At 37.9% G+C, this 14,857-nt stretch overlaps 3 protein-coding genes and 1 pseudogene across 5 annotated transcripts; 1 reads left to right on the top strand and 3 right to left on the bottom strand.

Annotated features, from left to right (window-relative positions):
* Window position 1: 1 nt before the first annotated feature.
* LOC130510101 (villin-5-like) lies at window positions 2-5,791 on the bottom strand (the record flags this gene model as incomplete). Its single annotated transcript, XM_057006448.1, has 20 exons — window positions 4,753-5,791; window positions 4,196-4,325; window positions 4,015-4,114; window positions 3,616-3,921; window positions 3,225-3,535; window positions 2,967-3,129; window positions 2,720-2,867; window positions 2,549-2,655; window positions 2,322-2,477; window positions 2,168-2,236; window positions 2,021-2,089; window positions 1,799-1,936; window positions 1,589-1,717; window positions 1,358-1,505; window positions 1,233-1,243; window positions 1,007-1,147; window positions 786-911; window positions 649-714; window positions 211-553; window positions 2-132 (listed from the first exon to the last, which is right to left on the bottom strand). Coding segments are annotated over exons 2-20 (2,721 nt in total), but the record flags the coding sequence as incomplete, so codon positions are not given.
* A 1,014-nt stretch (window positions 5,792-6,805) lies between these two features.
* Window positions 6,806-8,848, bottom strand: LOC130509275 (18S rRNA (guanine-N(7))-methyltransferase RID2-like; annotated as a pseudogene).
* Window positions 8,849-9,912: 1,064 nt separating this feature from the next.
* Window positions 9,913-12,719, top strand: LOC108848049 (glycosyltransferase BC10). Of its 2 annotated transcripts, none has more exons than XM_018621454.2 (10): window positions 9,913-10,201; window positions 10,279-10,347; window positions 10,540-11,166; window positions 11,225-11,296; window positions 11,395-11,485; window positions 11,571-11,651; window positions 11,765-11,827; window positions 11,915-12,037; window positions 12,121-12,159; window positions 12,248-12,719. In XM_018621454.2, exons 3-10 carry the CDS (start codon window positions 10,598-10,600, stop codon window positions 12,383-12,385), a joined length of 1,176 nt encoding a protein of 391 aa, XP_018476956.1. In that variant the 5' UTR covers window positions 9,913-10,201; window positions 10,279-10,347; window positions 10,540-10,597; the 3' UTR covers window positions 12,386-12,719. The 2 variants fall into 2 exon arrangements, with proteins under 2 accessions (XP_018476956.1, XP_018476957.1); XM_018621455.2 differs by having other exon boundaries at window positions 10,287-10,347.
* Window positions 12,720-12,932: 213 nt separating this feature from the next.
* On the bottom strand, window positions 12,933-14,702 carry LOC130509476 (probable FBD-associated F-box protein At1g32375). Of its 2 annotated transcripts, XM_057005536.1 has the most exons (3): window positions 13,657-14,700; window positions 13,438-13,572; window positions 12,940-13,344 (listed from the first exon to the last, which is right to left on the bottom strand). In XM_057005536.1, the coding sequence occupies exons 1-3, from the start codon at window positions 14,512-14,514 to the stop codon at window positions 13,066-13,068; spliced, it is 1,272 nt and encodes a 423-aa protein (XP_056861516.1). In that variant the 5' UTR covers window positions 14,515-14,700; the 3' UTR covers window positions 12,940-13,065. The 2 variants fall into 2 exon arrangements, with proteins under 2 accessions (XP_056861515.1, XP_056861516.1); XM_057005535.1 differs by having other exon boundaries at window positions 12,933-13,344; window positions 13,438-14,702.
* Between the last annotated feature and the right edge of the window lie 155 nt (window positions 14,703-14,857).

Below are 14,857 nucleotides of genomic sequence, written 5' to 3' on the forward strand. Positions count from 1 at the left end.
GATCCTCTGAGTCGGTGGTGAGGCGTTCGTATGGGAATGTAGGGAGGTTACTTTCCTCTTCTGCTTCTTCTTCTTCTCCTTCTTTAATGTTGCTCATTGATTCATCCTCTGTCGTCTCTGCTCCGTTTGTACCTTCATACATCAAAAAAGATTAGTATAAAGCTCAAGAACTCGAGTTATCTCACCAAATCAATAGTTTGGGGTGCAGACCTTCAGATGGGCTAGTTGGTGTTTCTTGAGGAGGAGGCTTAGGTTTCTCGAAAATCGCTGTGCGGGCAGCAATAGCTGCGGATTTGGGGGCTAGCTTTGTGAGGTCTGGTGCGTGGGACTTGGGGTAAAGCTTCCTGACCATTGGGCCAACCATAGGTGGTGGAGTTGACAGGTTTCTTGTGCTTACGTTCCCAAAGTTCGCAGCAAGTGCGTTGAAAGCTGGAGACCGTCCCCTCACACGTGATCTGTCTGCGGTAGAGGTCACACTTCTTGACCGGGGCTGCGCTTTGTCTGGGACAACGCTGGACCTCCCGCTGTACACCGGTACTCTCCTTTTAGGTTTCTAAGCAAAAAAAAAAAAAGGACACAAAATCTAAAGACAGAAACCAAAAGAATGATTCTGCAAACATGTAACTAAATGAGGTAAAAGGTTTTTACATTTAGAAGCGGCTTTCCTTTGTTTGTTAGGATTGCGAGCTTTCTCTGGAAAGAGTCTCCATGCATCTGCATGAAGCAGTGTTAGACTCGGTCAAGCTAGTTTCGGGCAAGTGTGGAGAGAAAGAGAAGTGACTTACTGCAGATTTAGAAGAGTCCCAAGTGAAGAACCGGGTGAAAAATGGAGGTTCGTTTCCTTCAGTTACGATGTATATCGGTGTTTCGCTTGATAGGTTCTCCAGGAGGAAATCAAGCTTAAGGAATTTCTGTTTGAGGAAGACAACACATGGCAGAGGATATATATATGAGAACAACTAACTACGTTACTCTATTATCTAGTTGAATGCAATCTTTTAAGTACCTCTCCAATGGCTAACACTTGCGGTTTCTTCTTGGGGTCAACTTGTTGCCCGACCCAGACATATACTTCAGTGTGACAATCAAGAATGAAGATGTCTTCAGTCATCAAATCATCTTGAGTGAAGTTGAAGATCTCTGTAACCTATATATGGGAATAAAAAAGAAAGATGAGATGTAGGATCATAACATAAACATGGGTTAATAGAAATGAAAAACCATACGTTTACCTTTAGAGTTTCTGGTAAGATAGCAACATCCACAAGAACAAAAACCCACCAGAAATGCAAATGACAAGTTAGTTAGATCAATTGTTTGATTGAGAAATAATATAATGCTGGCAAATGGTTTTTACCGTTTGAGAATGTGCAAGAGAAGAGATGAGGATCACTCTCTCCATCCTTCTTGATCTTCTTGCTCGGATATTCTGATTTTCCTCCTAATAGTTCCCAGAACTGTTCGGACTCTATACCTTCCTTTTGTGACTTGGTGTGTTCATCTGGCTGTACAGAAGAAAAACCAAGAGACCAGAGGTTCAAGCAAATGGGAGATATAAGGAGGGCAAGCTCACTAAGACATGTTTTACCTTAATCAGATCCAACATTCTCTCCATAAGTTCTTGATCATCCGAGGTAGTGAGATTGCCACACCAAGTGAAAACAGTTGAATCACCATGTAATATATAGCAGTACGAAGAATTCAACCTTGTGGAAACCTGTTGGAACCAGATACTAAATGAACACACATGTACTGAACTGATGAACCAGAAAGCTATATGATATTTTAGTACACGTACCGCATCTATCTGTATGGCTTGCATGTCCTCTGGTCCAGAACCTTGAACTCTAAACAACGCAACACCTTCTGCATCATAAGTATTATCAGGGACTTCGTTCTCTGCTATGTACTTCTTGAACGCATCACTTAGACCCCCCTGAGACAATGAAAACGATTTTTTTTTTCTAATAGAGATTAAAATATCAAATTCAAAACTACAACAGAAAAACTTAGATATTACCTTAAATGTGATGAAGCTTTGCATGATCACGAAAAACTGAATCGGTTCTTTTCCCTCGTAAATGCGAGCCTGCACGGATTACACTAATAAATTCATATCCAAAAATGTATACAGAACTTAGAATCTATAACGGGAAGAAGCATGCACCTGAGCCGGCATAAACTTCATGGATTCAACCATCTTGCTTGCCATGGAAATAGCACATGCTCTGTCTTCCTATATATCATCATCATCAGTGAGCACACATATATATATATAGAGAGAGAGAGAGAAAAAGCTATATGTATGTGATGAAATGTACCTCGACGCTTTGCTTTCCTAGCCAAGTACCCACTAGATATTCCTCTCTGTCATCTCCAGGATATGAGTACTGCAATATATAACAATCTCCGCTATAGAACTTCGATTGCTCCGCTCCTTCCAGAAGGATCTTTTCCTCGTTATTTATTCGCCAGACCTGCAAAAATTTCATAGTTAAAGAGACTATATATTTGATTACTCAAACATATCAATGCACGGAGTAACTACCTGGAGATTTCCTGTGCCATCAATGTATGGCTTGGGTTCGTCTTTAGAAGTAGGTGAAGAAGTCTTAACCAGGCCTTCAACGTTAACTCCTTGCTTTTGCAAAAGAGCTGTTGAAGAAAACAAATCAGCAATTTGATCAATGCCAATAGTATAAGTAATAGTCTACTACACCTGCAACTTTGCCTCTGCCTTGCCGTGGCTCAGCTACTGTACTTGTAACAGGCCATGAATCAAACTTAGATCGGAACATCACTGTTTCAAACCCTTCCATCACACTGATCAGGTTTGATTTTGGACGTTCAGACGAACGGAAAAATCCCTGAAAAATAATAATAATAATATGACAACAGTGAACAAAACTCATCAAAACTAGACACTATTGGTTGGTTCGGTGCATGTTGAGAAGAAATGTAGTTACCTCTGCAGCTTCAGTCGCGTTCTTTCTTTGGTCGATTGAAGTATTACGTCCCTTCCAAACGAACACTTCGAGACCGCAATCGAGAATATAACATTTGTTAGTGTCTAATACCTCTTTCTCCAAACTCTCAGCCTCTACTGCTTCTGTCTGTCCCTTCTCCACACTAGAACAAGACCAAAACATGTCTCCACGTCAGAACATTACCGTATGTGCCAGTAATGAGCTTTTGTCTTAAAATCAAAATGTGTTCTGTTTTACCTGAAGAGTTTGGTCCCGTCAGACTCGGCGGTTTGGTCATCACTGACTGCTGATCTCTTAGGAAGCGGAGCAAACCCGCCGAACAGTTCCCAAAACTCTCCAGCTTCAGCATCAGCCATCATCCTCCCATCATCCACAGCTGCGATCTCGCACTTTCCGTCATGGTACGTGTCTTTAATGTACTGAACAACCTCAAGAGCTTTTGCTCTTTCTTGTATACTCGAATTGGAACCACTGAACTGAAAAATTTTGGACTCTGTATCGAGAATGAAGACGTCGTCGTGGTTGAGCGTCGATCGAACAAACGGAACCTGTAAATGAGATAAAGAACAATCAGACACGGACATTGTCAAAAAGAACTTTTCAGGGGCATTGTCAAAAAATGACATGCCTCTTTGACACGGACGACATGTTTGCCTTTGCAGATATAGAGACGAGTCTGGTGCTCCTCGGGCTTGACGTGGTTGAACCCGGAAGCGACTCCACCTTCCTGAGGTATAATGCAAGGTTTGAAGTAGGAAAGGAACTTCTCGGTCTCGTGACCCTGTACTTCTCGGTACTGAACAGCACGCCCACCTAACGCTGAGTCTAACTCGACTGTCTTAACGGCTACAGAACCATGTTCGTCCTGACTGGAGTCTTTACCGAGCCAGTAGTGAATATCGTGATGCAGGGAACCGCCTCTTGAAGCAGTGGTCTGGCGTGAGATACAGTTAGATTAAGAAGTGGTTTTAGATACTATCAAGAAGTATAATAATATAATCAACCAGAGATATAAACACGAACGAACCTTTAAGACTATATAGGAATCCCCGGAGAAGAATTTGCCATGGGACTCTTCTGGGACAGCGACAGGTTTGAAGTTCTCGATGCGCCATATTTCAATCCCGCTGTATAACACAACAACAATCAGTAGATATAAGAATATGTAAGGAGTAAAGTTAGAAAAAAAGAGTGAGAGAGAAGGTTACGATTTCTGGCCACATCCTTGGAGAGCCTCATCTAAATCTCTCATCGAAAACGTCGCCATTCTAGTTTTTTTTTGTTGCTTTAAAATAAGGAAAGCTTAAACTCTGCTCAGCTTGAAGAAACAAACCAAACCTGCAAAGATAATTTTAAGGAGAAATGCATTGGGACTTTTTCACTGAAACAACCATTGTAATTGGGAGACGAAACTTCTACTGAATTCATATTTTTTCTTAACATTTCCTATCATCTACTCAACCAAAACATAATAACCGTAACCATGATCCTCAAGAGTAGCTTCAAAAAAAAATTCAGACAAAAGGCACAAAAACAGAGTATTCGACCAGCAAACAAGAGCAAGAAGAAGGAAAATTCATATGAGAGATGGACATGCAGCCAGATTCGTAAAAAAAATGATTGATTTCGAGGCGATCGAATCCCCCCACCACATGCACAAAAGAAAAAAAAAAATACAGGAGCAGGACCATTATAAATTTGATGCATGAAGCTGATGCAGAATTATCTCTGTGAATCTAACGAGGAATTATTACAAAGGAAATACCTTTTTTTCTACAGATTGGTGTCTAGAACAAGGTGCAAAGCTGCGTGCATCATCCTCTCTTGAAAGATTTGGTAAAAAAAAAGGGAGAAAAAGAAAATGTGATGATCCGAAAAAGTAAAAACGAACTTTGTGGTGAGACTTCCCGCTTTTTCAGATGGAGAGAGAGAGAGAGAAAGTCACTGGGCAAAACAAAATCAAATGTTCATTCCAATATTAGTTTTATTAAATTCGTAGACTTGCAAATGGCTATTTAAAAAAATGATTGATTAATCGTGCTTCCCTGCATAAGCTAAATTTAATTAGGCATGGGCATAAAATCCGGAACCCGAAATCCGAACCGAACCCGAACCGAAAAACCCGACCCGTTATCCGACCCGAAATGTAAAAATACCCGAACGGGTTTTGTAGGGTGGTATAAAAAATATCCGAACCCGAAGTGTTATTAACCGAACCCGAACGGGTAACCCGAAAAACCCGAAACTAATAGTTAATATAAATATTTTGAAATATATATATAAGTATTTTAGTTATTAAATTTAATATTCGTGGTAATATGATATATAATAATAAATATTAACAATGTTAACAATATTAAAAATATTTTAAGTACACAATTAGTTATAAATAAGTAATTTATAATTTGTTCATTGGAATAACAAGTATACTCTCTATAATATAATGTATATTGTTTACAAATAATGTTTGTTTTCATGCTTGATTTAACATTTTATTGTTATTTTAGCAATTTTATGTATGATAGATTAATTTTTATTAATTTAGTTGTTTTTTTTTATGTTTTTCTTTAAGTTTTTGTTTTTTTACTTTGGTTATATCCGAACCGAACCGATATAACCCGAACCCGAAAGATATATGGTTACTTTATGGGTTTTAGGATGCAATATAATTTTTAACCGAACCCGAAGTGTTATTATCCGAACCCGACCCGTACTAATGAAATTTTACTATGGGACCTAGGAGCGTAAACCCGAAAACCCGAAAATCCGAAAAACCCGATCCGAACGCCAACGGGTACCCGAACGCCCAGGCCTAAATTTAATGCATGGTCTCTCATCATGCCTAAACGAAATTAGAGAGAGAAAGAAAGAGGTGAATGCACTAACGTGTAAACGAGTTCGTCACTTCCACTTGTCTCCTCGCCGCACACAATACCCTCCGTTCGTCTTCGTTTTCTTCTTCCCCCCATCGTGGATCCAAACAATCATCGATCAATTAATAGTTTAAAACTCATAATGGGCCGTTACTAGCCCAATCAGTACTCCGTCCAGACTAGATAAACAAAAACTTTCCCGGTTCTCGCACCGGTATGTCATGTAATAACGACACGTGCGCTCTGCAACGTTTTCACCAACGTTATGATATCATGAATGATGTCATGAGCGCTGGCTTGCATAGGCTTTGGATTTCCTTGTTTATATACTCTTTGTGTTATCAAAATTGTTATGATTTTACTCTTTGTATAAAAATTGACACTTTTGATGGTCTTTCTCATTACAGACTCGTTGCGAAGCTGAGAGTCCATTTGCAGGGATGGAGCATCTTGATGTGGCCGGTGGAACGGGTACACAAATATATACATCAACATGAGTTTAGTGGGTTGGGAAAGCATTCATTAGGATGTAACATCATGTCCAGTGTTTATGTCCAATCTTCATTTTTCAATTTGGTGAAGGTGCTAGTGTTCATTCTTGAAATGCATGTTGGATTCCTTGTGCTGATTAGATAACGAAAATGGACTTAGGGACATGCTTACTTCAACTGCATCTGAAAAAAAATTATAATTTCAGAAGATTATCCACAACGAGCAAGCTCGGTTTTGGAAATTGGACCGATGACCGAACCTATCGACATAAAACATGAGAACAGAACAACATCGTCGACACATTGAGAACAGAACAACAGCGTCGAGACAGATTAAGCAATGCTCTTTATCCTTAACGATTTTGCCTTGACGAGGAAGATACATAACATAATCCCTCACTTGATTGAACCTATGGATAAATTGGCGGACAACTTTTAATTTTAAAAACAGAAGAGGATAAAAATTGATGCATATTACAAGTAGCCACACAGGTTTTGGGTAGCGCACAAAAATGTAGAAACAGTAAGGACGTTCGGTATCTCATCTTTCAACGACAAAACATAATGAAAACGCTATAGATTAGCGTTTTCAAAAACTAGTAGTAAGAAAAAAAAATCAGAAACGCGACTTGCGTTTCCTAGCGGTGTACTTGGAATCAGCAGGAACATCGTTTCCTTTCCTTCTACTTTGTTCCTTCTTCCTCAAAACCCATTCCCTTCCTTTCCCTTTCTTGTTCGTTCTCTGCTTCTTCCTTGGCCTATTCCTATCCGACACACATACCTTTTCACAGACAAAACCAAGAATGGTAAACAAAAGCAATCAAGACGGTAAAATGAGATTTGGATATATATCATTTTACCATTCCATTCTCTTCGTCTTCGCTATCATCGTCGTCATCATCCGAGTCTTTATGCCCATCGTTAATACTGGTTGGAACCGAACCGCATGTGAGGACCAGGAACTCTTTTCTCTTCTTAGTACTGCACGTTGTCAGAGAACACGCCAAAGTGTTAAATGTGTGTGTGTTTGTGAAATCAACACAAGAACGGTACCTGTGAGGGTAGTCAACAACGAGTCCACCACCAAATCCAGCTTTTAAGGCCTGGCCAAGAATCAACTCACGCTGAGCGATACTCTCAGGGTACACTTGGAAAACTGCCCTTGCTCCTCTTGATAAGCATCGGTATAGTGACCCAAAAAAAGCCCTGAGTTGTCAAAAAAAAAGATTAGACGCTGTCTTATTAAACTCAAGCTCTGAAGTAGAATGATTGACACGTACTTTAGCCTCAAACGAGGTTCATGCGATGACTTGTCCGCATTGCATAACCACTGAAATCATATGAAAAAAAGAGGAATGGCTGGTCAAAAACTATGGCAGTATATATTAAAAATAATCATAAAGGTGGTTTGAGAAGTAAGACCTGAACAGCGGATATACTGATGGCTCCGTCTATGACTCCTGCACGGAGACCTAATCCCTGAGAGACATGATAATAAATGAATAAGCAATTTCTAATAAATTTCAAAAATAACCTAGAGAGGGACAGACAGACATACCTGACCCATATCACCAAGTAAAAGATCACCCTCAACTTCTCGTTCAACAGCAACGTCTACATTGGTTATTACAATATAAAGTTTGCTTAGAGATTCTAATAGAGAGACAAGCCATTGAAGGGGGTACATGAATGAATCCTTAGTAAACTCTAATGATTTAAACTTACTAAGCATTGAGGCTGAAATGTCAAGACCAATCAGTGGTGCCCATTTTCAGAGATTGTTTCCCCGCTCAGGCCAGATCCACAACCTAAACCACAACAGTGACCATTACTCAATCTCCCCTTTTGCAACAGTGCTATATCAAAATTACTCATCATATTAAGTAGATTAAAAGAATAAATTTTTAATTTACCAATATCGAGTAAGAATCTAGGAACATCATCTTCAGGCAAAGCAAGAAGCTCCAAAGCTCTCTCAGACAACCTCGCCTATAAATAATAATAACCATAAGGACTAAATATGTAAGAGATCACAACAAGTGGCTAAGTTCAGGAAGAAAAAAAAACAGTGAGATATTTTTTTTTTTTCAGGGGCAAGAAGAATTAAAAGCACCTGAATTTCGACGATACGTGAGGAGGAAGTATACTTGCGAGCCTCGGAATCATCATAGAATATCTCCGGCGGCGCTAGCAGCTCAGGCCGAGTTGACATTTTAAGCTTTTTTTAGAGCTGTGCTGGTTCTTCTGGAGCTGCGTAAAAACTGTGGCTTTTAATTTGGGATTTGAGATAAATTGAATACGAATGTATTGCTGATTAAAGCGGGGAATCAAAGAAGGTTCTTACCAAGAGTGAGGAGAAAAGGACGAACGGCGATGAATCTTTTTAGGGTTTAGGGTGACGCAAAATAATCCAAACTTGGTATTTATCCAAAGTCCGGTTGGTGATCGTGGTCGGACCCGGTTGAATCAACTCGATCAGTGTGGTTTTCAGACTTTCGGTTTGGTTTAGTTGCTCCGGTTTTCTATTACGGGCCTAAACTTGAAAAGTTTGTTTGGGCTTAAACGGTGTAAGCTTTCTGTAGTCATTGTTTAGCTTTTACTTAACTGACGAAAGTTTGATTTTATTTTGTTCTCTTTGGCGTAAATTCAATTCATTGTATGATTGTATCATTCCAGAACTCGACAAAAAAAAAATCAATTCATTGTATAGTTCCAGCATTAATTTAATTTAGTGAATTATTTCATTGTGTGACTTATTTACATTACAGCTGCAGGTAACAAATTTCAACTTTTAACTAGATTGTTCACCAAACTCTCAATTTTTGTTGAACAATATTTATAGTGTAATATATTATCGTTTTTTTTTGGGTAAGCTGCAACACTATGGATAAACAGTAGGAGTAGGAGAAATATTTGAAATTTAAAGCTTAGTAAGAACAAGAAATATATTAATATTAGGTCAATTCTCAAGTTTTTGTAACAAAAAGACTTTCTAGAGAAGAAAATGATCAACAAAATTAATTTAATAGCTAAAAAGATTTTATACCCTAGATATATATAAATACAGATAAATAAATATTTTCTCTAGTTTTAAATTTGAAATTTTTATAAAATTTTATTTTTAGTTTTCTTTCTGAAATTCGAAAATATTTTCTGAAACTATTTTTATAATTTTCTTTTTAAAATTTTTAATAGTTGTTTTTTATTCTATAAAATTTTAAATCTTAATTCATCCTCAACCTTTAAATCTAAACTCCAAAGTTTAGATTAATTAATCAAAAAGAGTATATATGTGTAAATTTACCTTTTTAATAAAACATTTTAGACATTTTGATCACTCGAATTTATATTTATGACAAAAAAAATATTTTTATTGTTATCCTAGGATATTTCTCTTAATATTATATAATTCAAAATAATTTGTGCCAATAATAATGCTTCTAGTCTCATCCAGATTTAGAAAAGAAAAAAAGAAAAAAAAGTCTCTGAACAGTGAACACTTGTCTGACTTCATTTTCTTTTTCTGAACAACCACTTGTCTGATTTCTTTTCCTTTTTTAATTTCTTTATTCAAAAGCAGAGAGAGAGAAAACAAATCGAGGATCTGAATCGTCTTCTCAATAAACAAATACACACTTGTATCTTCTTCACTCGACACACACAAATCCATATATAAACATTTATCCTCTCTTATCTATCTTTAAACGCTTGTCGTTTTGATTCTAGAGCCCTAGATCTTAAGCTACTAAGATCATCAAACTCTCATCTTTAAGATCTGGGCTCGGACAAAGATTCTATTTTGGTCTACCAATCTTCTCTTTTCATTACCAATTCTGCGGGAATCAAGCAGGTATTGTAATAACTCTACTGAACTTTTACTCTACTTTGTTTTTGCAAATTAATTCTACTTTGGTGTTTGTTTGTAAGTGTATTAGCTTGTGGAGCAAAAAGAATCAGGAGGAAGTAAAGTCTTGATTGCGTCGTACGTTGTGTGGGGTGAGAATCTCTTCTACTCACTCACAATAACAACGTGCACTTGCTCCACCCTTTAGACAGGATTTTACACCAAAACGTGTGGGGACATTGCGTATTTAATTCATGTTTCTAAAGATAGTTTGCGTTTAAGAGTCATAAAGATTCATCCTTTCAATAAAATTGTTTCTAAATTAACTCCATTTCCATCTTCAGGTTTTTTTATCTCAAATGTGTAAAAGAAGTTAAATAAAGATTCAAACTTTACTCTCAAATGGGGGAGACACAGAACCTACACTCGCCTCTTCGTAACCGCTCTTCTCTAAAGAAACCTTTACTGATCCTTCTATCAGTCTGCATCACGAGCCTCCTCTTGATCTGCACTTACACGTACCCACCACAACACAACGTTAAACCCCCTGCTGCTTGCGAGGGTCTGTCCAGCAGAGGCTGCCAAGCCGCTCTCTCAGGATGGCTTGACGTCCACGTGAGGAAACACACCGACGAGGAAGTCGCCGCTCGAGTTGTGATAAGAGACATACTCAGAACTCCTCCTGCTCTGACCTCTAGATCGAAGATAGCTTTCATGTTCTTGACCCCTGGCACTTTGCCGTTTGAGAAGCTCTGGGATGAGTTTCTCCAGGGGCAAGAAGGGAGGTTCACTGTTTATATACACCCGTCGAGGCTAAGACCGGTTCACATCAGCCGTCACTTTTCAGACCGGGAGATTCATAGTGATCAGGTTACTTGGGGAAGGATCTCTATGGTTGATGCTGAGAGACGGCTTCTAGCAAATGCTCTTGAGGATCCAGACAACCAACACTTTGTTCTTCTTTCAGAGAGGTGATTGATTCATCATCATAAACCTTTTGTTCTCTCTTCTAAAACTTACTTTTTGCAGCTGCATACCGTTGCATACGTTTGACTACACGTATAGATACTTGATGCAGGGGAATGTCAGCTTCATTGACAGGTATAAAAAATAAATGACTCTCAGAAACATCATCTTTCTACCACTAGTATTTATTCATTCATTAATGCTTGCTTTGCTTTTCTTTATCTCTGTCAAAGTTTTGAGGATCGTGGCCCTCATGGGACAGGCAGACACATGGATCACATGTTACCTGAAATCCCTAGGCAAGATTTCAGAAAAGGCGCTCAGGTATATTAAACTACTCTTTTAAAACTTCATCCCTGAGTTGTATAGATTGTTCTGTTTGGTTCCGACTTGTCTCCTTTTGGTGCAGTGGTTCACGATGAAGCGTCAACACGCTTTGATAGTGATGGCTGATAATCTCTACTACTCTAAATTCCGGCGGTACTGCAGAGTAAGTTTGCATTATTGTAGCCATTATAATATCTCTCTAACTGTTTATGAGTGAGCTCTGTAAGTTTGAAGTATCAGTTTTGATGTGATAATAATTCTCACATGATTTTTCAGCCTGGGGTAGAAGCAAACAAGAACTGCATCGCGGATGAACATTACCTCCCTACATTCTTCCATGTGAGTTGATCAATTAATTAGTGCAACTCTCTTTCTTTGATTCTTGTCCTCCTTAATGATATGTTTTGTTGGTCTTTCTTCAAAAAGATGCTTGATCCGGGAGGAATCTCGAACTGGTCAGTCACATATGTTGATTGGTCTGAGCGTAGATGGCATCCAAAGACTTACAGAGCTCGCGATATCTCACTTAAGTTCTTGAAAAACATCACGGTATTAATGTCACCAACACCTCTCCTTTCTACACATCAACTAAACATCTTATATATGTACTTCCTCTCCTCGGTTTCTTGCAGTCCGATGACGTGAGTGTACACGTGACAAGCGTTGGCAAGGTACTTGCTCGTTCCAAAACACTGAAACACTGAACTATTTCTCTTCACTTATCTTTATGTTTGTTTGGTTGTTTGTTATTCTTTTTAGCGGGGAGAAGAGCTTCATTGGCCATGTACATGGAACGGTATAAGAAGACCATGTTATCTGTTCGCAAGGAAGTTCCACTCAGATTCTGTTAACAAACTGGTCAGACTCTTCCCAAACTACACCAGCACAGTGGTCTGAGAGAGAGAGAGGTAAAGACAGACTCAAGTTCTTGGAACTGTACCATACGAAAACAGGAACGAAACACTTCCTGATTATCTCGAGGTTGGATTGGATGGCAGATTACTGTAAATTTTCTGAAGAATTTGAAAATGCTTTTGGATGAGACAGGCTACATACTCTGCTGGTTAAGCTTTATTAGTATAACCAGAGATTTTTTTTTGGTTATTGTGATGGTTAGAGTGTACCGGTTTATGTTGTTGTAACTTGAGCTATTAGCAGTTAAGCATAAGGAGTTGATTACTTTTACAATGTTATGTTCCATATAATATAATACAAATATAATATGCAACTAGATTTTGACCCGTCATTTAAAAGACAGATATATTTTTTTTTTTAAATTCAATTTTCATATTTATGTCTTTTTAATTATATTTATATTTTTCTTTGATATTATATCTATGTAGAATATTTATAGTTTTCTGCTCGACTGTTTCTCCAAGAGCTTTGATTATGTTGTTGAAGCCAAATTTTTCGAAGAGAATCAAGACACATTGATAACAATATATAAGTAATCATTATTTCAAGCCTGATAGAGTATGCAGGAATAGTATAGTTGAGAAAATACAAAGAGCTAAAACATAAACTTTCAACATTTCAAAGATTATGCAACCAAACACACACAAAAACATACCTAAACTTCAGTCAAATAGAAAATTACATGAACTTGAACACCTTGGCAGAAACGACAACTCTTTAACAAGTTCAAGTTTCTTGCAAGGGTCTTTAGAACTAGAGTAGATGGTTACTCTCTCTAAACATTTTGCGCTTCTTAGGATGAATGCCACTACTTCTTTTTCTTCTTCTGTTCCTTCATATCCTACCCATTCAAGAGCTTCAAGACTCGATACCAGACAATCAGGAACTGAGTTCGGTTCAGTCCAACAGGGACGCGGGTTACAAGCCTCAATTTCATGGTACTAGTATAGATTGACAGGAAAGAAATACAGTGCATTAGAGATCATCATAGATATACTAATCAAAAAAGTTGAATAATTTGAGATGAAAAGAACCTGTTTGAGTCTGAGAGATTGTAGTTTAGGGGAATATCTGAGCATACACATAAGTAGTTCCAACCACTCTGTCTGACATGTGCATATCTTTAAATGTGCAAGACAGCAGAAGACGCTACCAGATGGATACGCATTCTGCATATATACAAGAGATTTGACCATAAGAGAAGTCGCTATAGGAATACGTATAACAATAGCATGCAAGTAAAGAACAGGTACCTTTGATGAAGTTGATAAACATAAATCGAGACGCTTGACTGAAGTAATAGTACGCATAATCTCCCCAGAATGGGAATAATTGACGTCAAAACTTGCCGTCATAATCTTAGGCATGCCATTCTCAATGATGCAAAACCCTTCCCTGTAATCTACAATGTCCAACCACTCCAATGAAGGAGTATCTATCACAAACCCATATTCATCATCATCATCATCATCATCAGCTAATGCATGCAAGACCAAACTCTTTAGAGAAGGAACTCTAACGTTGAAAATAGTCACGTTGTCAGATGAACATTGTTCCACGTGCAAGTCTTCAAGAACATGACAACTTGATAAAAGACTACTAACAAATTCATCACCAGGGTACTCCACAGATACAAGGCTCAAATTTTTAAGAGATGGGAAAGCAATAGAGGAAGAAGTATCTTCAAGGATCACTTTATTTAGTTTCAAAGTCACAAGCATTCTACACCCTGTGTACAAACTACTTGGAAGTACTATGGGTGGAGAATCATTAGACGACGCGTCGATTTCGAAAATCAACTCACGCACACAGCATTTATCTGCAGCTCTAATCCACACTCGGATATCTTCACCACCACAGGTTTTACCAAGTTTAAAATGCAAAGTCTCTATCACAGGACCTTCGTGAAGAAACAAAAACCTGTCTACGAAACGGGAAAACCTTCTGTATGCAATACTCTGGTAGCTGTCATCATATTCAAGTCTTGGCACGGATGTCCAAAGAAACCGCCATCGTTTAGACAAAAGCATCGTTGACGCAACATCTTGCGCAGGCAATAGCGACAATATACTCAAGAGCAGCGCTTCTGGCAACTCGCTTATCAAATCCATTATATAATTGACAAAGTAGCTACTAGTTTTTTTTAAAAAAAGTAGCTACTTGTTTGGAAAATCCTTCCAAGGCCAGAATCTCAAAGGAGTGACACGAAATAGAGATTCTGAACAACCAGTTATAAGCAAGCAACGACGACAACTAGGTCAATACAAGTCCTAGGTTATAAGTTAGATGAATATTTTTAAAACGGGTTAATTATGGAAAAATCAGAATTTAAATAAGTAAAATAAACCGTAAGTTATAAATTAATTATATGCACTAATTTTTACATAATTATCCCGAATTTTAATAACGTAAGTAAGAAATTAATAAAAAGATAAAAGTTAAAAAGGTTTTTTA

Source organism: Raphanus sativus, chromosome 3 (genome assembly GCF_000801105.2).
Source record: "Raphanus sativus cultivar WK10039 chromosome 3, ASM80110v3, whole genome shotgun sequence".
Lineage (NCBI taxonomy): Eukaryota > Viridiplantae > Streptophyta > Magnoliopsida > Brassicales > Brassicaceae > Raphanus > Raphanus sativus.